This window comes from Parathielavia appendiculata, assembly GCF_033297405.1.
Source record: "Parathielavia appendiculata strain CBS 731.68 unplaced genomic scaffold N657scaffold_5, whole genome shotgun sequence".
NCBI lineage: Eukaryota > Fungi > Ascomycota > Sordariomycetes > Sordariales > Chaetomiaceae > Parathielavia > Parathielavia appendiculata.
The window spans coordinates 1,265,143-1,290,134 of NW_026944224.1; the positions used below are offsets into that span (position 1 = coordinate 1,265,143).

At 55.8% G+C, this 24,992-nt stretch overlaps 13 protein-coding genes across 13 annotated transcripts; 6 read left to right on the top strand and 7 right to left on the bottom strand.

Annotated features, from left to right (window-relative positions):
* Nucleotides 1–173: 173 nt before the first annotated feature.
* N657DRAFT_644771 (amino-acid permease) lies at nucleotides 174–2,471 on the bottom strand. The gene is made up of 9 exons (XM_062792821.1): nucleotides 2,135–2,471; nucleotides 2,017–2,052; nucleotides 1,874–1,923; nucleotides 1,735–1,776; nucleotides 1,520–1,652; nucleotides 1,437–1,445; nucleotides 693–1,374; nucleotides 566–622; nucleotides 174–509 (listed from the first exon to the last, which is right to left on the bottom strand). The coding sequence occupies exons 1-9, from the start codon at nucleotides 2,411–2,413 to the stop codon at nucleotides 235–237; spliced, it is 1,563 nt and encodes a 520-aa protein (XP_062648303.1). The 5' UTR covers nucleotides 2,414–2,471; the 3' UTR covers nucleotides 174–234.
* Nucleotides 2,472–2,878: 407 nt separating this feature from the next.
* N657DRAFT_663552 (MFS general substrate transporter) lies at nucleotides 2,879–5,436 on the bottom strand. The gene is made up of 11 exons (XM_062795193.1): nucleotides 5,054–5,436; nucleotides 4,942–4,987; nucleotides 4,847–4,878; nucleotides 4,670–4,794; nucleotides 4,433–4,596; nucleotides 4,274–4,357; nucleotides 4,049–4,225; nucleotides 3,900–3,983; nucleotides 3,522–3,805; nucleotides 3,329–3,431; nucleotides 2,879–3,241 (listed from the first exon to the last, which is right to left on the bottom strand). Exons 1-11 carry the CDS (start codon nucleotides 5,295–5,297, stop codon nucleotides 3,076–3,078), a joined length of 1,509 nt encoding a protein of 502 aa, XP_062648304.1. The 5' UTR covers nucleotides 5,298–5,436; the 3' UTR covers nucleotides 2,879–3,075.
* Nucleotides 5,437–5,769: 333 nt separating this feature from the next.
* On the top strand, nucleotides 5,770–7,608 carry N657DRAFT_644775 (fructosyl amino acid oxidase). The gene has a single exon (XM_062792822.1). The coding sequence runs from the start codon at nucleotides 6,091–6,093 to the stop codon at nucleotides 7,417–7,419; it is 1,329 nt and encodes a 442-aa protein (XP_062648305.1). The 5' UTR covers nucleotides 5,770–6,090; the 3' UTR covers nucleotides 7,420–7,608.
* A 409-nt stretch (nucleotides 7,609–8,017) lies between these two features.
* Nucleotides 8,018–8,612, top strand: N657DRAFT_395601 (uncharacterized protein). Its single transcript, XM_062787171.1, has one exon. The coding sequence runs from the start codon at nucleotides 8,249–8,251 to the stop codon at nucleotides 8,546–8,548; it is 300 nt and encodes a 99-aa protein (XP_062648306.1). The 5' UTR covers nucleotides 8,018–8,248; the 3' UTR covers nucleotides 8,549–8,612.
* Nucleotides 8,613–9,706: 1,094 nt separating this feature from the next.
* Nucleotides 9,707–10,075, bottom strand: N657DRAFT_533917 (uncharacterized protein; the record flags this gene model as incomplete). The annotated part of the gene is made up of 1 exon (XM_062787759.1): nucleotides 9,707–10,075. A coding segment is annotated over one exon (369 nt), but the record flags the coding sequence as incomplete, so codon positions are not given.
* A 264-nt stretch (nucleotides 10,076–10,339) lies between these two features.
* On the bottom strand, nucleotides 10,340–11,787 carry N657DRAFT_395592 (uncharacterized protein). The gene is made up of 2 exons (XM_062787170.1): nucleotides 10,459–11,787; nucleotides 10,340–10,396 (listed from the first exon to the last, which is right to left on the bottom strand). The coding sequence occupies exon 1, from the start codon at nucleotides 11,551–11,553 to the stop codon at nucleotides 10,735–10,737; it is 819 nt and encodes a 272-aa protein (XP_062648308.1). The 5' UTR covers nucleotides 11,554–11,787; the 3' UTR covers nucleotides 10,340–10,396; nucleotides 10,459–10,734.
* Nucleotides 11,788–12,863: 1,076 nt separating this feature from the next.
* N657DRAFT_571206 (NMT1-domain-containing protein) lies at nucleotides 12,864–14,097 on the bottom strand (the record flags this gene model as incomplete). The annotated part of the gene is made up of 4 exons (XM_062788796.1): nucleotides 12,864–13,685; nucleotides 13,736–13,804; nucleotides 13,860–13,962; nucleotides 14,063–14,097. 4 exons carry the CDS (start codon nucleotides 14,095–14,097, stop codon nucleotides 12,864–12,866), a joined length of 1,029 nt encoding a protein of 342 aa, XP_062648309.1.
* A 2,023-nt stretch (nucleotides 14,098–16,120) lies between these two features.
* Nucleotides 16,121–16,789, top strand: N657DRAFT_633597 (carbonic anhydrase; the record flags this gene model as incomplete). The annotated part of the gene is made up of 1 exon (XM_062791220.1): nucleotides 16,121–16,789. The coding sequence occupies one exon, from the start codon at nucleotides 16,121–16,123 to the stop codon at nucleotides 16,787–16,789; it is 669 nt and encodes a 222-aa protein (XP_062648310.1).
* Nucleotides 16,790–17,720: 931 nt separating this feature from the next.
* On the top strand, nucleotides 17,721–18,995 carry N657DRAFT_680505 (polysaccharide lyase family 9 protein; the record flags this gene model as incomplete). The annotated part of the gene is made up of 3 exons (XM_062796296.1): nucleotides 17,721–18,013; nucleotides 18,064–18,156; nucleotides 18,209–18,995. The coding sequence occupies 3 exons, from the start codon at nucleotides 17,721–17,723 to the stop codon at nucleotides 18,993–18,995; spliced, it is 1,173 nt and encodes a 390-aa protein (XP_062648311.1).
* Nucleotides 18,996–19,207: 212 nt separating this feature from the next.
* On the bottom strand, nucleotides 19,208–20,144 carry N657DRAFT_663557 (kinase-like protein; the record flags this gene model as incomplete). Its single annotated transcript, XM_062795194.1, has 4 exons — nucleotides 19,958–20,144; nucleotides 19,801–19,904; nucleotides 19,602–19,759; nucleotides 19,208–19,565 (listed from the first exon to the last, which is right to left on the bottom strand). Exons 2-4 carry the CDS (start codon nucleotides 19,894–19,896, stop codon nucleotides 19,208–19,210), a joined length of 612 nt encoding a protein of 203 aa, XP_062648312.1. The 5' UTR covers nucleotides 19,897–19,904; nucleotides 19,958–20,144.
* Nucleotides 20,145–20,577: 433 nt separating this feature from the next.
* Nucleotides 20,578–21,807, top strand: N657DRAFT_572095 (Fasciclin-domain-containing protein; the record flags this gene model as incomplete). Its single annotated transcript, XM_062788859.1, has 2 exons — nucleotides 20,578–20,760; nucleotides 20,827–21,807. 2 exons carry the CDS (start codon nucleotides 20,578–20,580, stop codon nucleotides 21,805–21,807), a joined length of 1,164 nt encoding a protein of 387 aa, XP_062648313.1.
* Nucleotides 21,808–22,373: 566 nt separating this feature from the next.
* Nucleotides 22,374–23,460, top strand: N657DRAFT_395760 (uncharacterized protein). The gene has a single exon (XM_062787172.1). The coding sequence runs from the start codon at nucleotides 22,549–22,551 to the stop codon at nucleotides 23,281–23,283; it is 735 nt and encodes a 244-aa protein (XP_062648314.1). The 5' UTR covers nucleotides 22,374–22,548; the 3' UTR covers nucleotides 23,284–23,460.
* An 89-nt stretch (nucleotides 23,461–23,549) lies between these two features.
* N657DRAFT_644780 (Arginase/deacetylase) lies at nucleotides 23,550–24,969 on the bottom strand. Its single transcript, XM_062792823.1, has one exon. The coding sequence runs from the start codon at nucleotides 24,614–24,616 to the stop codon at nucleotides 23,639–23,641; it is 978 nt and encodes a 325-aa protein (XP_062648315.1). The 5' UTR covers nucleotides 24,617–24,969; the 3' UTR covers nucleotides 23,550–23,638.
* Between the last annotated feature and the right edge of the window lie 23 nt (nucleotides 24,970–24,992).

The window sequence follows — 24,992 nt, forward strand, 5'->3', positions numbered from 1 at the left end:
AGGGAGATTTCGACTTTTGGTGAGTCAACAAACTGAATATACACATGTTAGGCAACAATGCTCCACTTTAGTGAATGGGTCGGCAACCCCTAACCCCGTCATCTATGGATGAAATACTGTACCTAACCAAATTGCAGGCTCTCAGAGTTACAACCTCTCAATTACCGTATGTTACTAATTTTGCAAACTTGAAACTCAGGTCTACCTATGCGACCAGATGACGCCCGTCTTTATTTACAAACCATTGCTAGCACATGAGAAAATGCTCCTTATCGTACCATTTTCGAACTCAAGGATAATACTCTCCACCGTCGCATACGTGCCCACCGTGAGGAAGAAGACGCCGATCAGAATGATGACAACATTGAGCGCTCCAAGCAGGTAGCCAGCCACGGTGTGCTCTTTCACGAGTGCGATGCCCCCGTCGGCGCGGCGCATGCGGAAGTAGGCGACGCCCCAAAAGATGAAACCGAAAAAGCTGTCGAAGAGGGAGCTCATGAGAGAGAGCACTAGCCGCAACAAGTCAGCGCGGTCAACAGCACACGGGAAGGCGGCAGAAACCTACAGGACGAAAAGAACGGGATGACCTGGGCGATGATAAAGGCGACGATCCAGGTAGCCACTGTCGAGCGGAAATGTCAGTGCAACCGATCCGCGGACTCCGACGGCCTGTTGCAGCGGGATCCACTCACTCAAGATGGACGTCCAGGTGGCCCAACCAACCACGGTGTGCTCGTTCTTGTGGCGCGAGTTCTGGAAGATGCGGAAGAAGACGAAGCGCGCTGACACTGACGCATACAGTACGCCGAGGAAGATGATGGTCGGGATCATGAAGGAGAACGACACCTTCTTGAACAGCGGCTGCAACGAACCAAAGGCCGGCGCCGTCATGTACTGATTACCGACATACGCGTAGACGACGGCGCCGACGATGCTGAACAGCACAATTTCGGCGATGGTGCAGGCCCAGAGCGCCTTGGGGAAGTCGCGCGGATCTCTCATCTCGGCGATGAAGGACGGGAGCGTGATCTGGCCGATGAAGGTGTAGCTGATGTTGAGGAAGGCGCCGAGGCCGCTGACGAACGTGGTCCCGAGCACAGGCACAGCCGTCACAGTTGGATCCCCTCCGACGTCGGGGTCATACTTAGCCGGGTGCGACTGCACCGCCGCGAAGATGACTGCGAGGAGGACCGAGACGAAGGTGAAGAAGGCGGACGCGGTGCCGAGCTTGGACAACATGTCGAAGGTCCGCGGGAGCGAGCAGAACCAGCAGATGATGGCCACGACGATGCCGAAGCTGACAGTCCGGCACCCTACGCTGTCGGCCTCGGTCATGGTGTTGAGATACTCGGCGCCAACCAGGACATGTAGGGCCTGCGATTCTCTGGTCAGACGAGATAAGAGGAGCGGAAACAGACGTCGACGTCGGGACTGACCTGGATAAACTGTGTGCGAGCGCCGGGTTAGCGTGTGAATCACCACCGAGGAGACTGCAACGGCAGGTTGCATAGGTACGTACCGTATTGTTGAGGATGAACATGACGGCTGTGGCCCACCATGCCCACCGCTTGTTCCAGAACAGCATCTGACCGATGTCACAAATATCGCGAACCTCGGGATGGCGCAGACAAAACTCCCACAACACCAGAGATCTGCATGTGGCGTTAGAAACCAATCACGATAGGTCCCGCATATTCGAGACAACAGCCTGGGAGGGTCCGAGCTGAGCCTTACGTGTAGAGCACAATCAGCGCGACGACAACGGTCAAGATCAGTCTGTTCGGGGAGGTGACGTTAGCATTTGGCGCATGTTACTAACCGCAGTTATTCCCTTAGTATGCGGTCGAGCGAGCGAAGTCTATATGGAACCTACCCCGGAACAAGGCCAAGAACGCTGTACGACCACGGAAAGCTCATCATAGCCTAGGTCACGACGACACTCAGCACCCAGCTCCAACATGCAAGACATCAAGGATACCCGTGCATCAGGTCGCATGCCCGGTGGCTATCACCTACCAAGCAAATGTACTCAGAAAAAAGCAATCCAGCCGTCTAAGGACACAATGCGCTGTCAATACCCAACCGGCCCACGAGCAACAACAGGGGATACGACGCCGAGGTAGCTGGCACTCACCTTCTGCCAGCTGCACGTTCGATATTGGATGGCATGGCCCTGCTCGGCAGCCAGCTGCTTGTCGAGAATAGCCGCGCTGCTCTGTTCCGAGTCCGAGTCGCTAACAATTGAGATGCTGCTGAGGACAGGCCCGATGCGCGGCCCAACGGTGACATTCGGTCCGCCGAACCACGACGACCAGCCCGTCGGGGACGGCACCTCGGGCGTCCTTCGTCCACCTCTGGCCTCCTTCCTCTCGTCGGATGCTGCCTGTTGGTCGGGAGAGTGGTCGTAGGCCATTTTCTTGGTCTGTAATTAACCTTCAGATGCGCAAACGGCATGCACAAAATCGAAAAGGTCAAAAGGGAGTGACTTTGAAGCGAACGGAAAGTTGGAGCGTCCCCATGTTACGAGAGATGGGGTTTTGTACACCAGCCCTGGAAAGTAAGGTGACGAGGGTGAGTAAACAAATTCAGCAGGGAATGCGACGTCGTCATCAACATGCACGATCACGCCTTGGCGCTAATCAAGGCGCACGCCTCCACGTTTTCGTATACGGGCCGCAAGCTGGGCAAGGCTTATGCTCCTCGATAACGCTTGGGTGGATCCTTCGAGGCGTTGCGATTGGCAGTCAAACCGTTAGCACATGTATGCCGTCATCAGCCAATACCCCCGAACCGGAATTCAGGGCCAGGAGTTTCCTGAACTGGGAGCCTGGACTCGGGGTGGGCCCACGCATCGGATGTTAACACCGAAGCCGGGAGGGAACTTTCACACAGTTCAGTCCAATTCGTGCGGCGATCGATGTACAGGTACATCATGAAAATTCAGCTGAAGGGAGCAGCAGTCTCCTTTGGAGCTACGTTTCTGGCGCGTGGCCCGAAAGTGTCGAACCTCCATACCCCCAATCCGTCATAATGGCCTCTTTCTTTGCCCACTACGCACATCGAGGGGTCGGAGCGCTAAAACCCCCTGCCCACCTCCTCATCCCCGATAGCCCCCAGCTTGCCCAGATGGGCCTTCTCCTGCTGCTCGACGGCGACATCGGCAGGGATTCTATTCGGGGTTGAGCGCACCAGCAACAGCATGGGGCCGACGGCAGCGACCATGAGAGCGAACGAGACGATGCTGTTGCAATTGCAGATTAGAGGTCAGCAACCTGGTTTTCTTCAACTACGGAGCGGAGAACATGATTGATTTGCAGCCGGTACTTACAATCCGATCAAAGGACTGGTCTCGATCTGTGTGTTCATGCCATACGAGATGGCCTGCCCCACGGCTTCGAGACAGCGGAAGGCGGCGCCGTTGCGGACGTTGGCTTGCTCGGATGTCAGTCCATGTTCCCTGTAATCCACTGCCCTATCCTCTCCGGTGAATTTTTTTGCGGCATATCACATGGTCAACTCACCTTGGGCATCGGTGGCAAAGGACGACAGGAGCCAGTACATGTACGACTGCGACAGCGGGCCGGTCGTCTGGACGAAGAAGTATGGCAGGAAGGACCTGGCGTAGAGCGGCTCGTCCCAATCGATGTGGCCCGGGCTGTGGCGGTTGAAGTCGACCTGCATGATAATGGACCAGATGTAGACGGCCGCGTTGAGGATGACGACGGTCCAGAGGCCTAGTTGAGCGCGCCGGCGCTGGCTGACGCCCTTCAGGTCGAGAATGAAGCCGAGGCCGAAACAGCCGACGCTTGCATTGGATTAGATTTTGAGTTTGGGTGAATATTCACATCCGTCTCAAAGCAGATGCGGCGACGGAATGAGAGAGCTGTTTTGTCACTTACATGCAGAAGAAAGGAGAGATGAGAGAGGACAGCGCGCGGGCACGGGTCGAGAAGTAAGTGGCGAGGTAGGTAGACCAGGTGCCGCTGTCGATAACATAAACGTTAGTGAACTTTGATCCTTGAAGCAACACACTTTTAACCTGACTTGCCTGTAAAAGAATGACCACAGCGCCCAGAAGGCCGACAGGAGGATGAGGCGAGAAGTCATGGTCATCTTGATTAGCTTGAATTCGTCGCGCGTCTTGAGCTTCTCAGCGACGTGGATGCGCGTGCCATCTGAGCGGACAACGTGCTCGAGCGGAGAGAGTAGGAAAGCGAACGGCAGACTGGTCCGACGTCAGTAGCGACAGGAGAGTACAAAGACAGCTACTCACGCCAAACACTGGATGACGATGAATACAACGTAAGTGTCGGGAGTGACGCCGCCGTCGACGCCTTTTTCGTGGTTCTTAGCCAGGCTGTGAGAGGACAGCATGGTTAGTTCCGGGACACATCTTGAAAGCACAGACAGGGAAGAACCTGTGATGACCTACTTAATGGCACCGCCAACGAGCTGTCCGAGATTTCGCGATACGATCCAGAGGGCGAGATACTTCCCTCGAGCTCCGCTAGGAGCTAGCGACATGATGGCCCCGGCTTCGGCAACATACCAGCAACCGGTTCCCACGCCGGAGATGAAACCAGCAAAGATCAGGTACTGGACAATACTTGTTAGAAGATGGGTTCAACCCTTCCCGGCCCGTTTGAGAGTTGGAGGTAAGGTAACTTGCCCACTGGTTTCCAAACGCGCTGTTGCAGTAATACGCCGACCCCTGAATGGGAAAGGACAGGGCACCAAGGACCAGAGCCCACTTGACGCCAATCTTGTTGACGAGAGGACCGCCGAACAGACAGACTGTTGGTTGTTAAGTTGGATGACTGCAAGGGGCATTTGGAAAGTAACTGACCAAGCGCAAGGGCTGCGTAGTTGATGGCGTTACTGGGCCGAGGTATCAGTTATAACACCCAACAAGTACCTTAGTAAGGCACGCGGGTGGCATACGAGATGTTGGATGTTTCAGGGGTCGCAAGACCACCGCCACCGAGGCCTATTCAAATGGGCGTCCATCAGCAGCTGGTCAGTCTGGTGATAATGTGAGGTATAAGACACCCACCTGCAATGGCGTCCCACATGGCCGGGCCGCAGAAAGCCTGGATGCTGAGCAGCATCATCTGCGTCAGACTGTGCTTATAGGCTCGCTTCCACCGCGGGACGGTCCTGCGGTACTCGTCCATGTTGACACTCCCGCCGACCATGTCCATACGCGTAGGATCGACATCACAAGAAGCCACCTGTCCCGCGGCAACATCCTTTTCACTGGCATGAGTGTTTGGAGGAGACGGGTCTGACTTGGACATGTCGGAAAGAATGCAAGTTGAAGATCGGGGCGATGAGATGAGAAGACATGGTCCGTGTTGGATGGAATAGCCTCGGAGAATATATGTGCATTTCAAGTTCCTCCCTTCGTCTCGATAGCGGTGCTCTACCTGACGATGGACACCCGCCTAGTGGATACTCGAAGCCAAGCTTATCAGCGGTGATCCGGGGTAAACAAGCATTCTGCGGGGTGTTGGACGCGAAAGGACCACCTGACATGCCAGACTCGGTTATTACGTACGAGAGAAGGGGCCATATCCCCAAGATAGGCCGTATGCCGGGTTGTTGTTATCGTTGGCAAAGCCGATCGGGGTTGCCGGCCGACGGCGGCCAAGGAGGGCAATTCGACGCGAAGACCGGGGCCGACTCGGAGCAGCCAGTGGGGCAGTAGCGGGCCCTTCGGTGGGGTCGGATTCGTAGATGCGGAACTAATGCCCGATAACAACGCAATCGGCCCGCTCTTGGTCCCGCATCCGTCGACTTTCAGGTCGCTTGAGTAACTTCCGGGTGCTCGGCTATCGTTGGCGTCTTAGCCATATCCATCCATCTTACGTCCGTATATCGGCCGGCTCTACTAAACGCTAAGAAACACCACCGACCTCCGGGAACAGGGACCAGGCCCGGCTTCCCTCGGGTTTCGCTGACTCGCTTCTGACCTCCTGCTACGCCGCATGATCCTTTTCACCATCAAGTAGTATTTCTCGATGGGTTGAGCAACCGAGATCCAAGACACGACGAGCATCGAGCCATCGACATCACTATCCGGTATCCACCATGGCTGCATCCCGCAAAGACACAAAGGTCATCGTCGTCGGAGGCGGCGGCACCATGGGTTCGTCGACCGCCCTACATCTCCTCCGCGCCGGATACACGCCCTCCAACATCACCATCCTGGACACCTACCCCATTCCGTCGGCCCAGTCGGCCGGCAACGACCTGAACAAGATCATGGGCATCCGCCTCCGGAACAAAGTCGACCTGCAGCTCAGCTTGGAAGCGAGAGACATGTGGCGCAACGACGAGCTTTTCCGGCCTTTTTTCCACAACACCGGCCGACTCGACTGCGAGAGCAGCGAGGAGGGCGTTGCCGGTCTCCGCCGCGAGTATCAGGCGCTGCTCGACGCCAATGCCGGGCTAGAAGAAACGCACGAGTGGCTCGACAGCGAGGACGCCATTTTGGCCAAGGCGCCCCTGTTGCCACGTGAGCAGATCAAGGGGTGGAAAGCCATCTGGAGCGCAGAAGGAGGCTGGCTCGCAGCCGCCAAGGCGATCAACGCCATCGGCGAGGAGCTGCGGAGCCAAGGAGTCAAGTTCGGCTTCGGCGGTGCTGGCTCGTTCAAGCGTCCGCTGTTCGCTGCTGACGACGTCAGCACCTGTGTCGGGGTGGAGACGGTGGACGGAACCCAGTACCGCGCCGACAAAGTGGTTCTGGCAGCCGGTGCCTGGACTCCGGCCCTGGTAGACCTCGAGGAGCAGTGCTGCTCGAAAGCGTGGGTGTACGCACACATGCAGCTCACCCCCGAGGAAGCGGCCGAGTACAAGGGCTGTCCCGTCGTGTACCACGGAGATGTTGGCTTCTTCTTCGAGCCTAACGAGAACCGAGTGATCAAGGTCTGCGACGAGTTCCCCGGGTTCACCAGGTTCAAGCAACACCAACCATACAGCGCGCCGGCGCCGAAGCCTGTCTCGGTCCCTCGCTCCCACGCCCAACATCCCACCGACACCTACCCCGACGCATCCGAGCAGAGCATCAGAAAGGCCATCTCAACCTTCCTACCGCGCTTCAAAGACAAGCCATTGTTTAACAGGGCGCTCTGCTGGTGTACCGACACGGCTGACTCGGCGCTGCTGGTTTGCGGGCATCCGAGGTGGAAGAATTTCTTCTTGGCTACGGGCGACAGCGGCCACAGTTTCAAGCTACTTCCTGTGATTGGGAAGCATGTTGTTGAGCTTGTCGAGGGCAGGTTAGCGGACGATCTGGCCGCGGCATGGAGGTGGCGGCCGGGCCAGGGCGATGCGCGCAAGTCGATACGGGCGGCCCCGGCCAAGGATCTGGCGGATATGCCGGGTTGGAGACACGATGGGGATGGTGCGTCAAGATGATGATTGGGAGTTCAGTGTTGTACCGATGGAGGCTGCGCCATTCTCCGCTGCTGGATATGAATCAGACTTATATTATGCCTGAGAGCATGAGGCAGAGTCTGGACTCGGAAGAGGCCTGCTTCATGCTTGCCCATTTCACACCGGTGCTGTCAGCCTTTCCGAATATAGTTATACCTTACAGTCTCGAACCAAAGTTACTCCATATTACATTGTTCACCCCAACAGGTTCCGACAGCATCCCAACCACACACACATCGTCGAGGATCACGGAGGTGCATTTGCATCACGGTAACAGCCGATTCCGGAGGCATCTTAATCAGAGTGACAAGATAGCACTGGGTGTTGGCCTAGGGATGGGGATCCCTTAAGGTGCTCTCACTCTAATGCTCGTGAGTACAGGGTTAAGCCTCAAGCAGGAATTCAGGACTCCTCTCTTCAAGGCAAATTGAGTAACGAGTCTCTTTCTGCCTTCTGGTCACCTTAGTAACACGTTTGTTTTGTTTTTTGGGGGCCTCAAGGGGGATAAAGCCTCCCGAACCTCCAGAGGGATTCGAAGCCGGTCAGTACCTCTCAAGCTCTCTATGACCGGCGAAGAGGGCTGGCCGGTAGCCTCTTTATGATTTCTGTCCCGCCCCTCAGTGCAAAATCTATGATGCTCTCCCCTCCATCGAGCTAACTACCGGTGGGCGGTGCCAGCTGCCATGCAACTCGGGCGTCCTGTGAGCCATTCCTCAAGATCCAGCCTGCAAGAAGTGTCCGACCATGGTGTCAACATTTGCCGCCCCGCTTGTTCTGGCCGCCCCCGAGATGGTCGACGTGGAAGGTGCTGATGTCGAACGAGAAATCTGGTTGCCAGCTGTCTTCGAGCCCAGATCCGTCTTCTTGCATCCAACAGGTCTCACTATCACTTGTCACCTCTTGTTGGTTTTGTCGAACTTCGTCCGCCCTGCCCTTGCCCTTGTCAGTTGACACACAGGTGTTCTCGGTGAGGGATGCAGAGCTCGTCGGTGTGTTCTCTGTAGCGGAGTCTGAGTGGCTGGCCGAGGGCCCCGGCGACGATGGATCACTTGTTTGCTGGGTCTCATTCGCAGACGGAGGAGACTGTGCGGTGTGCTCAGCTAGCCACTAATCGAAGATCAAGGCAAAGCAGCGTGAGAAGACTCGCGCCTGAAACGCGGCGGGGTCTTGGTGTGCTTCCAACGGTATCGTGCCGCTCCCCTCTCCATTGTTACTCGGCTGGTTGGCAAGGGCTTGTATCTCAGATGTAGTAAATTGTCGGACCACGAGCCTGAGCGTATTCTCGGAAATGACAGAGGTCTCCGGACAGTGCAGTTTCGACATACGGAGAGGAAGGCTGAGGTCGACCGAGGAAGACTATCTCCCAAATGGTGAACCACTGCTGCGATTCGGTAATGTTTGACGGGGACCGCTTGGAAGGTTTGGCCCGCTGTTGATGGGTGATCATGCCACAGAAAGTGCTAGAGCGGAACGAGCAGGTTCGGGCTGAGACGTGCCTTTGATGGGCCTCTTCATCCGGCAACACTGCCATGCAGTACTCGCAGTAGAATTGGGAATAATGATTCCGGTGGAGATGCTGCTTGACCCGCGCGATGCGATTCAGACCGAACGTGATTCTGAAGCAGCTCCGGTGCTCCCGCGGATCGAGCTTCCAGAACGGACAGGCCAGGAAAACAGTTCGTCTTTCTCCCTCATTCTTGACCTTTTTCTTCTTTGGTTGCCGTTTTCGAGAATTTTCCTCCTCTGATTCTCGTTCTTGGTTCCCATGACCTCGGCGTACAGCAGATTGAAACTGGCATCCTAATGGATTCTGGGTTCCGTGATTCAACGAGCAATGAGCAGATACATGGTCCTCTCGAGAGCCGTTTTCATGCGCGCCTGGCGACGCCGTGCCGGTCGGGATTTGCGTTGTTAAGGGAGAGACTGTACTCTTCCGGTATTCTGTCAGAAATCGGCGAGCGGCTATATCGACGAAACGGAACGCCACATCGGCTGTCCCTGGCGCATTAAGGGCTTGATATTCTGACTCTGAATCCTCGAAGATCGGAAGACACTCGAGTTCCACGGACGTCTCCCGGGATCTAGGGTTTTCAGAAGTCGCCGGTTCGCAATCGGACTCTCCGTCTATCGAAGCCTTGGATGTGCTTGGTTGATGAACTGAGGTGACAGGATTTTCCTGCACTGCACGGCCCCCTAGTTCCTCTGTCATAGATGACAATCCGTCCAGCTCCAAGGAAAACAATGGAGCTTGGTCTGTGTCTGCGTTTGCTCCGAGCCACATAAAGACGCTAAACGCATTCCTATAAATGTCAAACAACGCGGCCAGTTGCTGGCTCAGCTCGCGAGCGTTGCTCCGGTCTATGCAGAGCGAATCGACCCACACGGCCCGTTTTGAACTCGCGCGCCGAAGTTGATGCAGCGTTGTGTAGAGAGTTGCCTCCACTGGCACCTGTTCACCATTGCATTCGATGATTGGGTATGCCGGTCCGGTCTCTAGCTGGCTGTGTTCTGTTGCACCCGTCCCCCACACGTACAAGACGGCTTCGTAGGCACCACGGTTGTCCCTCATAGAGCAAACGCGCAAGTGGCATTGAAGTTTTTCTTTGCTCGTGCCAGGAAGTATCTTGAGCAGGCGGAAGTGGTCATTCGAAGTGAGATCCGTTTAAAGCGACCGCGGTGGTGTGGTAGTGTAGTGGTACTTGGCCGCATATGGCCCTCTCGAACCAGGGCTCCGAGTCTGGGATGAGTTTGGTATATGCGCCCCCATCAGGAACGTGAGTTTCCACGGAGGGTTGGGAAGAGTCCACTCGAATTTCCGACGGGGCGTGCAATTCTTAGGGGCCACTTCGGTTGGATGATCCTCCGAGTGGATGCTGTGGTAATCACTTAGGGCCTTGCGGCCATGGCCAATCATGGCTTCATGGCTGGAGAGGCGATTGATGACATCCAATGTCTCCCTCTATGGCAAGTCAGCGGCTTCAACGACGGCCACATGTGCAGGGGATATGGACGGACTCATACACGGTATAAGCGCGTATACTCTGCCATGAACGAGGCGTGGTCTGGGTCAATGGAGAGGGGGCGGGGCGAAGTGGATATGACTGAACAGAAGATGCTCAACATGATGATCAATCTGGTGTGTTCCAAACTCCCCGTGTTGGCATCCAGATACACCAAGTTCTGCTCAACAGAGCCAAGTCGAGGGCTGAGGGCATCGAAGTTCGAGAGTTGGGATTTCATGTCCAGGGCACTTGAAGTCAAGGTCGGCGTGGTGCGTTGCGCCTGCTTTGCGAGTCGTCAGGGGGGTATCACTATCTGCGGCATCGCTTTCCTGTCTTCGTCGTTCTTGGAAGCTTTTCGAGACTTTGTCGAAAGGCGCCGCGTGGAGGGCTTTTCCACCGCCTTTTCAGACTCGTCGTACTCGATGGCGCAGGCTTGCCGAAAGCCCATGGCGGGCTGCGGACGGCCTGATCCAAAGCGGGATTCAAGCGGACGCGTGCAGTAGTAATCAAGCGGAGGAGGAGGAAGATGCGGGTGGGCCATAACCAAAGGCGCCGTTGATAGCGGGCCAAACGGTGCTGGTATGCTGCCTGGGCCGGCCCTGGCCGGGGCGTCCCCCTCGGGCTCCATGGAGGATGGAGGAAAGGGGAACGGGGCAGGTTCTCTGCTGTAGGGTGGGGTAATAATGACCCAAATGTTAGTGGGCTTCGGGGCGATATTGATCAACACGAACGGTCGAGCGCTCCGGGGCGGGGGACTGAGTCCTCGGATTCTAGGCTGTTTAGCCTCCATCATTGAAACTTTAGCGGTGGTGTTGACGTTGTCGCCTTCGGAGGCGAGATATTCTGCTTCGGAGCTTGCACCATCGGTTGCTTCAAAACCAACTTCACAAGCAACCGATCCATCATTCCGGCTTTCAATCCTAGCTGGAGCTGGGTGTTTCTCCAGGTCATCCAAGGGAGGTGGACCCGGCCGAAGTTTCCATGACGCTTGCATCGCTTCCAGCCAAGGATAGTTCACGATGCCGCTGAGCCGGCAACCGACGGGAGGCGATATTAGGTAGGGGCCTGAACGTGTCAGTACGGGGCGATCAGAGTCGAAGGGTGTCCGGATCATGTATACGACGGCAAGCTGCCCGAATTTTGCATCCAAGCCAAATAGATAGGTAATTATTATTCCTACACCGCTGTGCCCTAGGGCGTGCCGGACCTTCAACAACTTAGATAGATAAGTGGCAGCCTGGCACAGCGAATGGCCGGGAGAAAAGAGCTTTGTCAAGGTTGCAAACTGTGCCGAGGAGGACGGAGGTTTGCCCGTGCCACTGAGCGGGAAATTTCAGGAAAGGCTGTGTTGCCAAGTTTCCTGATTCCCATGCATGAGCACAGGCACGACTGAAAAATCGAAGAGCACATTGGTGCTCATGGCTCCAATTGGTCAGATATTCAAAGCAGCAAAGGCAGACACCGGTAAGGCCGATAAGTATAAGTTGAGAGCGGGTAAAAACAGACCAAGATATATCAAAGTTGGTTGAGCACATTGGCTCTCAGGAAAGCTGAGCATCGAGACCATGTTGAACACAGGAGAGCATATGGCTACCTTACTGTATATCGAGGTCGTTAGCAACGTAGCGCAAATAAGAAATCGTCTTAACAAGCTAGAACATGAATGGCCTGCATGTATGAAGTAGTTACATGAATCCCCTACGGGACTCGTTTGGTACTTTCATGTTTGAGAAAGCAACGATAACATCACACTGTCTTGAATCCACTTGATCACGTCTAGGTACTTTCACAGCATCAAGATGTCAACCAAATCAAACATCTCCGGCCAGACCTTGACGGATTCGATGTGAGTGTGAAACTTGAAGCCTGAGCACCTTGAATCTTCGATTTGGCCCATTGACCGAAGGCCAGGAGCGAAAAACAAACCTGCACGGCGATGCTAGACTTATATCTCAGAAGCCCATCGACAATCACCGAACGTCTGCTTCTCATTTCTGCGGCCTCTGCAAGCAGTACCGTTAATGTAACCTCCACCGGTCCGGACCGGATGAAGAGGGTTGGACGTAGGCGTCAACCTCCGGTGTAGGGAAGCTTGAGATCTGCTGAGGTACTATGCTCTGGTCTCTAAATTGAATGACTTGTTGCGTTTTGGCATTGTGACCCCTGGAATCGGCACTTTAGAGTTGGCAGATCGACTGACCTGGTATCAGAGACATGGCAATTCAGCAGGTATAATCTGATGGCTGTGGTTGGGCGAGTCTTGATTCCAGCAAAACGGAACTTGTATCTCAGGTACCTGAACTTCTATGTTCGTAACGAGTGACATGATGACCTGAAGTCCGCCCAGAGCTGTTCCTCTGGCAAGGAACTGCAGAGTAGGTTTCAGGATTTTGGGATGCTGAAGAGAGGATGTATGTAGACCCCTCAAGCGCCAACTTTGGCCTCGAGGCGTTGAAAGCCGCCGCAGCGGCAAACCTCCTGCTGCAGCTCCGCCATTCTCTTCTGATCTCCAGTCGGGTCCGCAGACTCCTCCTCGAGGGCCCAACCGAGGAACTCGTTGGAGTAGTTAGGCTCAAAGCTCTCGTCCAGCACACCAAGACGCTTGCCATATTTGGTAACCTTCTCCCAGTCCCGCCTGACATTCTTCAGGTCGCGCGAGAAGTAGGCGAAGCTGCGCTCAAAGATCTTGCGGTTCAGCGGGGTGCCCATGACGGGCTTGAAATCGACATACTCGGCCCAGGCCTGCTCTGGCCGGGCGAGAACAAAGTCGGTGGCGCGCTTGACGGCGCGCATGAAGGCGCGCACCTTGTCCGGGTTCTGCGAGACGAAGCGCTCGTTGCCAATGTACAGGATGGTACAGAAGCAGCAGCAGCCCAGCTCGGCGAGCTCGTCGATGCGCAGCATCTGCACGTCGGTCTTGGGACGGCCCTGCGCCACCAGCCACTCCTCGAGCTCAACCATCTGCACGTTCTCGAGGCCGATGCCGGCGTCGATGGCGCCCTCGATGATAGCCTTGGACACGTTCATGCCGCAGCGCACGGCCGTGTAGTCCGAGGGGGACATGCCGTAGTGCGACGTCAGCTCGTCGATCTGGATCTTGCCGAACTCACCGACGTAGCCGATGCGCTTGCCCTTGAGGGTGCGGAAGTCAGGCGTGATACCGGACGACTTGAGATAGACCACGCCAGTGAAGGGCTCGTCCAGGAGGCTGCCGATGGACAGGACCGGGAAGTTGCGAGCTTTGGCCTGGGAGAAGTTTAGAGAAGGCTGAGCACAGGAGTCGCAGTTACACGCACGGCAAGGGTGTGGATCATAGCCTTGAAGCCGAGATCGACTTTGCCGGTGCCGATGATTTCGGTCACATCCTGAAGCAGTCAGTTCGCTTACTTTTGTTGGTGATTAGAACGTCCCAAGACTTACGCTGGGGTCGTTGGGTTCAAGCAAGGCAACCTTGATGCCTTCGTCCTTGAAATAACCTTTGGCCTGGGCCAGGTACAGCGGAGCGTGGTACGGCGTAGCGTGCCTGGCTTGCATCAGACATCAAGGCTGACATGACGAAGGGAGGCAGAAGCGGAGTAGGTATAAAATAAAAGTCCCCTAAGCAGTCAGCTTCCCACACATACCAGTTGGTCAGGAAGGTAATCTTGTCAGTCGACATTCTGACAGATCAAGGATCGTGCTAGAGAGGGTCAGCTATCGACTCAGGCGTGCCCTGCATGGCACTGCAAGGGAGAGGGAGGCTAAGAAGCATGTCCTTTCGCTGGTATTATCCAGATCAAGTTCGACCGGTATATCTCAGAACGACAACCTGCTCTGGCACCCTCCACCATGGCCGCCCAGGTGTTGACCGAGGGAGGCATCATGATCGGAAGGGAATACCAGAGCGGAGCTGTCGAACACCCGGCTGCTTCATAACTGAAGTTACCTTGATCGTATAGATATGTTCCCTGCGGCAGGCGCCATTGCTTTTGCCCAGGCATCATGATCGTACAATGGTTGAGTATGCTTGTGAGTATTATGTGGTGAGCGGCTCTGAAGGTGGTTGATAGAAGGGGAAGAGGGGCTCTATCTCGTGATTGGAAGAGGGGAATGACGTTTATACGCCTCGTCGCCTACCCGGCCCTTCCGTCCCCCGCTTTGGAGCCTATACACCACGCTTCATTCAACCGATGGTCAACGGAACGTACCGCCGCAAACCGACTTTGTACACTCCACATCGAGCATGCCGCCATGTCCTACTTCCTATAGGAGATACACGTGTGGCAATAAAGTGGATACGTACAACTGAGTCTAATGCGGTAACGTTGCAATACACGCGGCATCGCCTCAGCAGCTCAGGGGTAAGGTAGACAACTACTCACGGAATTGTGTAGGTTCTCGATGACCTCACGATCAAATTCGTGTCCTTCCTTGCACTGTAATTTTGAAGCCATCTCGAGAGCGTGCAGCCCGCCCTTGTTACCCCTTTCTATGGGGGCTGTTGCGACTTGGAACCCATACAGAAACGAGGTTGCTTGTCTAACGGGTCGGCGGGCGAGGGCTCGGGAGTGTTGACGTGGGGGAGTGAGGACGTGATTGGGCCCCGTGAAACAGAGGACTGGGCTCCATTTCCGCGGGGAAAGCAGTGTGACCGATGCTGACATCACAGCAACGACTTCCTGAAACAAATACAATGGAAGCCCCCAGACTAGAGGCCAAGGAGACCACTCCAAATAATCTCAATAAACGACCTGTCTTTGATGACCAGAACGCTAACTGTGCGGCAGCGGGATGCCATCGCAGACTCCAAGATATTTGTCCATCTCACGTACGGGCATCGGTTATCGGCGGCAGTTTGGGGCGATCTCGGCCTGGGGAAGCAGCCGGTGTCGGAGGGTTCGCCTCTGGGGGTTGGAAAGAGACTCAAAACATCCCGCGAACTTCAGGATGGACTTGAAAGGAAAAAGTCCCTCAAATAAGGCCAAGGAAGTACCGGCCAGGCAGGGTGCTAGGGCCTTCAAGGTCGGCCAACAGAAGCATGACGATCAATTGAAGATAGAATCTGAAAGAAGCAACTGCCAGTTTCAATCCCGATCTGATGATGCGGGGGGTCGGAGAACCCCACTTAAATAAAGATTAAGGTGGCTTGGCAAGATGAAACTGGGGAATTACTCAGTGAAGACGCGAGTTTTGTGACTTGTCAGAAGTCAAGGAGCAGAAGCGTTAAAAACAAAAGAAAGGAATCGGTTACAGTTGGATCCTAGGCACAGAACCTTACTACTTGAAGAAATGTGATAATCCAATAAGCTCAAGAATACACGGTCTCGAGTTGCAGATGACGGGTTAGGGTTGCTATCGTCCGGATAAAGTGTTGGCTAGCGCCTGCAGTTGCCGTGATTTACGTGATTTGTTCTTGCCTCACACTGACTCGCCGCGGAATCCGGTTTTGAGCTTCAATTGTCCCACACTTCAAAGCTTGAGGAAGGCTCAAAAAGGGACGGCCGGCCATGCTGAACTCACGTGTTGGTACAACACTGCTGCAGTCACTTACCCGACACACACTTCCTCGGCAGGCTCGACCATTATTATCGTCGTCAACCCGTTTCGCAGCGCCCAATCTCAAAAGTTCGTTCGCCTCATCTGCTGTCCGTCAAGCCGCCGACCCTAATAATAGCCCCAACACCAAGCCCGACTGGCGCGCCATGGCCGAAAACGACATCACGCAATACCTGCGTCAGACGCACGACCGCGTCTTTGAGCACAACTGCCGGTGGGCCGAGGACTGCAAGGCCAAGGACCCAGACTTCTTCGTCAAGCTCTCGGCGGGGCAGAACCCCGAGTACCTGTGGATCGGGTGCAGCGACTCGCGCATCCCCGCCGAGCAGATCACGGGTTTGGAGCCCGGCGACGCGTTTGTGCACCGCAACATTGCCAACCTGGTGCTGAGCACCGACCTCAATGTTATGAGCGTCATCACGTACGCCGTCGAGCACCTCAAGGTCAAGCACATTGTCGTGTGCGGTCACTACGGCTGCGGCGGCGTCAAGGCCGCCATGACGCCAAAGGACCTGGGCCTGCTCAACCCCTGGCTGCGCAACATCCGCGACGTCTACCGCCTGCACGAGAAGGAGCTCGACGCCATCGCCGACGAGGACGCGCGCTACAACCGCCTGGTCGAGCTCAACGTCTACGAGCAGTGCCGCAACGTGGTCAAGACGGCCTGCGTGCAGCAGTCGTTTGCCAAGAACAAGTTCCCCGTCGTGCACGGCTGGGTGTTTGGTTTCAACGATGGCCTGCTGAAGGACCTGAAGATCGACTTTGAGGGCATCCTGAAGGACATTCAGAAGATCTACAACTTGACCGAGAGCTGAAGGAATAAATGGCCTCGTGTTTGTGAGGTTAGTGTAGGTCTTGTCGGAACGAAGCCGCCTTGATGGCTGCATTCAACGGACCCTCGATGGTTGATTGGTGCCAGCACTGCAACCCCTCTTCCTTACCTACTTAGTCCTCTCCCATGCCCATCAACAGCATGGAAAAAATCAAGCACTTTTACCACCTTTCAAATCAATTCACTGCTTTGACTCGGAATAGTTTTTTCCCGCGCACATCTCAGCGGTCATCGCCCTGCAGGTTCCAACAGGTCTCCGAGGTGTCTTGTGTTGTTGATGGCCAGAGCCTCTGGACTTGGAAAGTCATACGGTCTAGGGCTCCGGGCTCACTACTCACCTTTCACCTGCGGAACTCCGAGAATAGACTGGTGCATCGCGATGAACTATGCCCACATGTCCTTGCATTGGAACGTCCAACGCCGCCAGTCGTGAGGCAGAGTTGTCATCTTCAATAGCCATCGGACGATCCCAATGCTCCGATACACAGCGTCACCGGCCCCGGGTCGCCGCCAACCCTTGTTCAGAAAACAGTTCAAGTTTTGGCATCGCTGTTGGCGGTTCTACACTTCGCCGGGGCAAGGTAGCCTGGCGACTTGGGAATGGCGGAGCATGCGTTTCCGGCGTCCGGGATATCAGGATCCACCACTCGGAGACCTGAAACACCCTCCGGCAAGCCAACCTCATTGGGATCGCTACTCCGTCGCCTAGTAATGTAGGTATGTGGAGGACAAGCGACAGAATCGACCTTCATTTCGGTAGTAAGTCCAGTCTGTGGAATACTTGATACTAGGTCAGCGAGATGGGGGAGCTATAAATCTCACATGCCTCTCCTAATGCGTCAAACTCGAGACTAGTACTCTGGGAATCATCACTTGATTGCACTCACTGTTAGCAACAGATATCTGCACTCAACATGCGAGCCTCACAGACTTGGGGCCTTGCCCTGAGTCTCCTGAACGGCGTTATTGCCAAGAACATCTACGTCTCCCCAGCAGGCAAAGGCTCAGGTACGCTCGAAAGCCCCTACGGATCTATCCAGAGTGCCGTCAACGCCGCTGCCGCTGGCGACACCATTTTCCTTCGAGGAGGCACATATGCGCCGTCTGCCAATATCCAAATCAGCAAGAGTGGAACCAGGACAGCTCCCATCTCCGTTCGGCCGTACCAGAATGAGAAGGTCATCATCGATGGGGAGAACATGCCTGGGTAAGTGCGGCATGAGCAGAGTTGGTTAGTCACAGTCTGACACATAACAGAACGCCAAAGGCGCTCAACGAAGCACTTCCCAATGCTGAGCGAGGCATCTTCCACATTCAAAACGCCCAGTACTGGGCGTTCTACAATCTTGAGTATGATAGATCTTGACGCTTGACAGTCTTTAGCGACTCACCATGACCCCAGGCTGATCAACGGGCCATACGGGATCTACGCCCGTGATGCTTCTCACAACTACTACGAAGGGCTCTCGACGCACGACAACTACGAGACGGGCTTCCAACTCGAGGGCGCCTCGTCGAACAACACGGTCCTGAACCTCGACTCGTACCGGAACCGGGACCCGCGCAAGAACGGAGAGAGCGCCGACGGCTTCGCCTGCAAGAGCGGCTCGGGCGAGGGCAACGTGCTCCGCAACGCCCGGCTCTGGGACAACGTCGACGACGGCCTCGACCTGTTCATGTTTGGCTCGCCCGTCGTGCTGGAGGAGGTCTACGCCTGGGGCAACGGGTACAACCGGTGGGGGTTCGCGCCGTTCGAGGGCGACGGCAACGGCTTCAAGCTGGGCATCACGGGCAACCCGCCCGCCAACCACGTCGTCCGCAACTGCATGGCGTTTTCCAACCTGAAGAAGGGCTTCATCGACAACGGCAACCCAGGCTCGCTGACCATGGAGCGTAATACAGCCTGGAATAATGGGGATTTGGGCTTCCACATGCGCAGCTCGTCGTCCACCCTGCGGGCCAACATTGCCGTATCCAACGCCGGGAGCTCGCAGGTCAGTCTCGTCAGCTCCGTCAAGGCGTCAGGCAACTCCTGGCAGTCGGGCTCCTGGTCCAACAGCTCGTTCGCCAGCAGAGATCCTGCCACGCTCAAGGGCGCCCGCGGCTCGGATTGCAAGGTTCGGCCGAGCAACTTTCTGCTGCCCACGTCGGGCGCTGCCATTGGGGCGACTACGCAGCAGGAGGTTTGACGCCGTCTGGGCAGTCAAGGGAAATTGTAGTGATGTATCGTTCTTATTAGGTGGAGATAGCTGAAAACTTGGCCGCTTCAACGCTGACGTGAGATTACTTCTTTGAGCCAAGTGTATCTCTGATTGGAGGAGCTATTCATCGTTCGGTGGGTACATGTGAATTCTCTTCAAATGGAATGGAAGCAATACCTCTCAGATCTTTCATAACGGTTTCAGCCCCAGAATAGTTTGCCATGCCAGCACTGTTCGATGATGGTCCCAGTTGAACCAAGAAATGCAGTCAAGGAAGTCCGGTTCATATATTGGGCACGGATTTTGTTATCGTCCAGTTCTTCGTAAGGAAGGTGACCGGTCAGAATCTCGTAGAGCACACTGCCGAGTGCGAATAAATCGGCCTGGACGGACAGACGAGGCCCTGGAAACTCATGGCTCGGGGTGACAACAACTAGCAGTGGCGAGCCGTCAATTAAAGACCCGGCAAAATCAGCCACCTTGACGTTGAGGGAGGCGTGTAGCAAGATGTTTGCGCATGTCAAGTCTCCGTGGATGACGCCGGCGTCGTGGACAAATCTGATGGTCTATGCGACCTGAATGGCCCAGCGTAACCGCTGCGCAGGACCGGCGTCGCTGGCTCCAAGGTGCGACCGCAAGTTGTGAAGAGAAGCGTATTCCAAACGGACGACCGACTCGAAGACGCCATGGTAAGTCGACAACCCCGGATGGCCGCCACGTCGTACGAACATTTCGTACACGTCGCGTTCTCTCTGCATGCGCAAAACGCAATCTCGTTGTGATCGAAGGGTACCTTGACAACGGTATTGGAGGACTTGTCGAGAACGACCAGGCCGGTAGTTCCCCAGCCGACCACGTCACCTAATCCATACCCCGAGGGATGGTACATCTCGTCGTCGACAGTAAATTACATATGTGCTTGGTGTCAAGATTGTTAGATACCTAATTACCTTAAAGGATTCTGATTTTGGATCAGGCTGGCGTCGGGCGAAGTCCCAGACTGCGCCCGGGGACATCTCTGACGAAAGATGGGCCTGTTAATGCCGCTTGAGAATTCGACAGTTCTAGGTCGTTTGGGTATCAGCCATCGGGCAGATTGAAGCATTACAGGTTGTGATGGGCGTGTCTTGTCCTGCGTCGTCGTGGAAGCCACTCAAACACACCGGGAAATCCTGCTGGGGCCGCACGGACGCACCATTAGTGTACTCCACCCATTTAGCGAGATTGACCAATCCCAAACATCCCAAGGAGCGTCGCAATTGGCAGCTTTTCCCAACGAGGGAGAGCCAATCTCGGGTCTGTCAGCATCTCACTCACCCAGCTGAGGCGCGGCTTGTAGGATGGAGGGTTGTGCCGGAGGATGAAAAGGCTCGCGATGGCCGATGCAACGTATATGCTCAGCTTGCGACCTTGTTCTGTATTTTGTCTTCTTCAGGGTTCATTCAAACGTGAGCCGCGGTGTCGACCGCCACGGCTTTTTGTCTTTCCTCCGCTCAAATTCTCCTGTCTTTGTGCACACGCTCCTTCCATAACCGGCCATCTTCTGGTTCTCCATTTTCTGCACCTCAAAATGGTCTTCAGACTGCCAACCGCTCTCTTAGCGGGCCTCTCTGCATTTCTCTTCGCTCCAGCCGCGCGAGCTGCGGGCCTGGAGAGTGTGCTTGCCGGCCAGGCCAATCTCACGATATTCCGCGACCTGGTCAAGAACCACACCGACATCTTTGCAAACCTTCCCAGCGACGTAACGGTCGTGGTTCCAAACGACAATGCATTCAGGAAACTCGGCAACTGGGAAACCTACAATGAGACTATGGTCGAGGCAACTCTGAAGTACCATATCCTTAGCCGGACCATCAGCATGCCCTCCATCGTGAAGGGGGACTCTATCTGGGCCTCGACGGCTTTGACAGACGAGAAACTCACCACCGTGGAGGGTGGCCAGCGTTTGATCCTCACCAAGCAGCCAGGAGGTGAAGTCGTCTTCACATCCGGGTTCGCCACTCGAGGTACCGTTGTCGTCGAGGACCTGAGCTTTGACAGCGGCCTCGTCCAGGTCATCGACTCCGTCATGCGCGTCCCCGAGAGCCTCGAGTCAACTGCTCGCAGCGCGTACACCGACCTGACAGCCTTCGTCGGCGCTCTCTACGCCGCCGACCTGATGAGCGAGCTCGCCGCCCAGAAAGACGTCACCATTTTCGCGCCGCACAACGCCGCCTTCCAGCAGCTTGCCGGCGCGCTCGAGATCATGGACAAGGAACAGCTGAGGCGCATCCTGCGCTACCACATCGTGCCGGGCAACCTGACGCACGTCTGGGAGCTCCAGAACGCGAGCACGCTCGCCACCGCCGCCGACGACAACGGCAAAAAGCAGGTGTCCATCACGCGCCACACCAACTTCGTCTTTGTCAACTCGGCCGAGATCATCCAGACTGACATCCTCATCTCGAACGGCCTTGTCCACATGATCGACAACGTGCTCAACCCGGACGAGTCGGACGCCCACCCGGACGTTAATCTCACCACCGCCCAGCCGCCTGTCTTTACGCTCGTGGGAGCGACGGCTACGGGCACCACCGTGCCGACGCCGTTTGCTTCGGATTTGCCGTGTACGGCCAGCTGCCCTGTTGTGTCGCAGCCGACTGGTACGGGCACTGCGGCTTCCACGGAGCCAGCTGGGAATGGCCGGGGTTCCAGCTCGAGCTCGAGCAATGCTGGGGTTGCGGCTGCGAGGTGTACAGGACTGGCTAGAGCAAGGCTTGGGATTGGGTTGGCAGTTGGTGCTATAATGGTGAGGCTGTGAGGCTGCTAGGTTTACTTCATGTTTAGAGTGAGAGGAAATAAGACGTGGGTAGGTGCTGGATGGTGTTGAGTGTTGATACCCCTTTTCGATTCGCGACATCTGTTTGTTATGTTTCAGTTCTTCACAGTTGCAATGATGTTTCTTTGTTTCAGGGACATGCAGATCTGTAATTGTGCGATATCACGTTGCACCATGACATGGCAGGGTCTCACCCAGGCTAGTCGTGTGCACAGGCAGTGAGCCTCGGTCTTGACGGAGGTTTGGTCTATCATCCCACCACATTGTCCGTCCTGATTCTTTTCATGACCGAAGCGCTACCAGGTTCAAAGATCTGTCGATACCGTGCTTGGACGTCTGCTCCTGAGCGACTAGTCATCCAGCCCCTAGCCGGTGCTCCCTCGCTCCTTGGAACCCCTCGGTGCCTCACCACCTCACGGCCTCGTGGCCTGGAGGCCTCGACCCTTCGTCACTTAACGCTTCCCCTGGGCACGGCGACGACCTCAGAGAGAAGAAACCCGCTGCTTTTTGCGGGTGATATTCTAAACAATCACTAGTACGTATATTATCTCAACTTGATCGTGCGACTCTGACCGCAATTGTTCCAGCACCAGCAACCACTAGCCCGCTGAGGGAGTTCATTCATGCTTTCCACACCGCGACCTTCACATAGCCGCTGCGACACTCGACAGCAGTTTATTTCTTTCAGCAAGACACCGAAATACCGCTGAGAAAATCCCAGTCATGATGGCAATGATGTGCGTTAACCAGCATAGTCCGCATCGCCTGCGCCTGGGAATGGTATACCGCCTGCCCTCGCTGAGACGCCTCCAGCTCCTTCTCGCTCTCTTGGCAATTTTCCTTGTCTACGCGGGTCCCCGGGTCTCGGTCACTGCGTCTTCTTCGAACCCTCCTACGGTCTGCCCTCGTGACCTTGTCCCAGACCCAGAGTACAACCTCGACAACCCGTACCACCACCCCTCCACCCGCAGCACAACCCCGAGAGGCAACCCCGAGACCGGCAGCGGCGACCTGGACATGAGCCTGAAGGATCTCGACGCAGATATCACGAATCAAGAAACGGACAACAGCAGCGGTGCCAACAAAGCAATGTCTCCAAACCACGCACTCACAGCCCAAACAACCACAGTCACGGCCACAACAGCAACCGCAACCGCACCGCCAGCAGTCCGGCGCGCCACCGAAACCAAACCAAGAACAACGACACAAACCTACCTCCCCTTCCCCGTCGCCCTGTACGACACGCCAGGCCACGCCATCGCCTCTGGCCTGTTCCTCGGCGCCGCCGCGTCGGCGCTGCTCTGGATCATCGGGTGCATCGTCTTGGTGTACACGAAATGGATCTGGCGGGGTGTGGGGGATGTCCGGAGGGGACTGCAGCCGGTGGATCGGAACATCAACATGAACCGGGAGGGAGCGCTGAGGGCGCAGGGGCTTCAGGTTGGGCTTGGATATTAGTTGAGGTCTGGTGCTGGTGTAGGGGAAAGGCTTTGGTTTAGAGGGGCTGTGTCGCAGGTGCGAGGGATGGATGTGTTGATGGTGGCTGCTGAGGGGAGGGATAGGGGTCGGCCATTGTGCCGGAGGGGTTGGACCGCGGCTTCGTCTGGAAGGACATGGAGTTTGAATCAGGGAGTTGGCTCCGTTGGGGAGGGTTGGCCTGAGCAAAGCTGGTAACGTTATTGAGCTTTTGCTACTGCTACGACGGCAAACTGGAGGAGACCACACAAGATGCACTATCAGAGTTGTTGAAGGGTAGACCAGCAATCTATTTTGACATGTTCCTTCAACAACTGTGGAGCTTACGCTATTTTCATTACGGCTTGAGATAACCACGAGCCTTCAAGCCGTCTAGGACCCTTTCTGCAACATCTATAGCAATTCCGGCGAGTCGGCGTGCCGAGTCCTCCCCATCGCACAGCGGATCAAACGATGCAATCGTCAGTGCTACCGGCAGTGCCAACGGTATTGTCCACTCCCAGATAGCCCGTATACAGCCTTCCATATCTTTCTTAAGAAGGCCACCCGGAGGCGTTGCAAACTGGTTTGCCTTCCCCACGGTCCCATCCAGTACATCAATGTCAACGTGAAGTAGAGTCGCGGTATAATTGTCCCCTGCAAATCTCTCAAGCAGTTCATTCTTCAAACCATCTGCGAAATCCGCGCTTTTTCGTTCGCCGCCCCAGACGACGCCCATGTCCGAGGCCTCAACACGGGCCCGCTCCAGGTCATTCACGTCTCGCATCCCGCAATGTACCACGTTCCGCAACAGAATGGGCCGGAAACCTGGAATCGTGTCCAGCAGCGCCTTCCAGCACTCGCCAGCCATCATGGCGATCCCCTGGCTATCGAAATACCCGCTGACCACGGAGTCAGGAATGTTGTAGTCGTCATGGGCATCAAACCAGACGCACCCGAGCGCGTCGTCTTTTGCCTCCGTGAGATCGTTGGAACCCCACAAACCGGCAGCGACGCCTACGCTGGCGCAGCAGTTCCCGGCGAGGACAATGGGGAACGAGGATTGGTTGCGGGCTGCGGTGACGGCCCGCGAGAGGCGGCGCAGGATCTCAAAGGTGCGGCCGATCTCGCCTTCAAAATCGTCGGCTACGGGCGGGATTTCGACCTCATGTACGGTGACGCCGGAGTCGCGGAGGCGGGAGAGAAGGCCTGCTGATTTGATGTACTCGGGTCCTTCGCTCACGCGGCTGCGGTGGATTGGACTTGCGCGGAGGCCGACGTGGTACGGAGCCGAGATGATGGTGACGGAAGTCAACGGTGTGGCCGCGAAAGACATGTTGTCTTCGATTGGAATGAGGTACTCGAGCAATCGTGATCCTTTACGAGCTTGTGTCTTCAACCGCCAGAGAGCAGGAAGTCCGAGTGAGTTGATGATAGAGAAAGTTCGCATTCAACCTAGAACCTAGAAGGCCTGCAGTTTCTAGAGGCCCCGCTTCGGTACTTCTTGAGAACAATTGTGGGGGGGGATTAAGGGAGGAACTTCGGTGACTCACAAGCAGTGAGCTGCTGCTTCTGGAATGGCATGATCCACTCCTGAAATCAAACGCTCACATTTCAGAAAGGCGTTTCTCTCACGGGGAGAATTTCCTCCGTCGCTGACCTCAAATCGCCTCAGGTGAGAGGTCGCCCTGAAATTCCTTGTCAACTGAAGA

Coding starts and splice junctions, on each gene's coding strand:
- N657DRAFT_395760 (XM_062787172.1), top strand. CDS start 22,549: ATGATGGCAATGATGTGCGTTAACCAGCATAGTCCGCATCGCCTGCGC.
- N657DRAFT_663552 (XM_062795193.1), bottom strand. CDS start 5,297: ATGTCCAAGTCAGACCCGTCTCCTCCAAACACTCATGCCAGTGAAAAG. Junction 4,795..4,846: donor CTACGCAGCCCTTGCGCTTG/GTCAGTTACTTT, acceptor AACAACCAACAG/TCTGTCTGTTCGGCGGTCCT. Junction 4,597..4,669: donor GCGCGTTTGGAAACCAGTGG/GCAAGTTACCTT, acceptor AGTATTGTCCAG/TACCTGATCTTTGCTGGTTT.
- N657DRAFT_395601 (XM_062787171.1), top strand. CDS start 8,249: ATGTCGAACGAGAAATCTGGTTGCCAGCTGTCTTCGAGCCCAGATCCG.
- N657DRAFT_644771 (XM_062792821.1), bottom strand. CDS start 2,413: ATGGCCTACGACCACTCTCCCGACCAACAGGCAGCATCCGACGAGAGG. Junction 2,053..2,134: donor GAACGTGCAGCTGGCAGAAG/GTGAGTGCCAGC, acceptor TTGTGTCCTTAG/ACGGCTGGATTGCTTTTTTC. Junction 510..565: donor CATCCCGTTCTTTTCGTCCT/GTAGGTTTCTGC, acceptor TGTTGCGGCTAG/TGCTCTCTCTCATGAGCTCC.
- N657DRAFT_395592 (XM_062787170.1), bottom strand. CDS start 11,553: ATGATCCGGACACCCTTCGACTCTGATCGCCCCGTACTGACACGTTCA.
- N657DRAFT_644780 (XM_062792823.1), bottom strand. CDS start 24,616: ATGTCTTTCGCGGCCACACCGTTGACTTCCGTCACCATCATCTCGGCT.
- N657DRAFT_644775 (XM_062792822.1), top strand. CDS start 6,091: ATGGCTGCATCCCGCAAAGACACAAAGGTCATCGTCGTCGGAGGCGGC.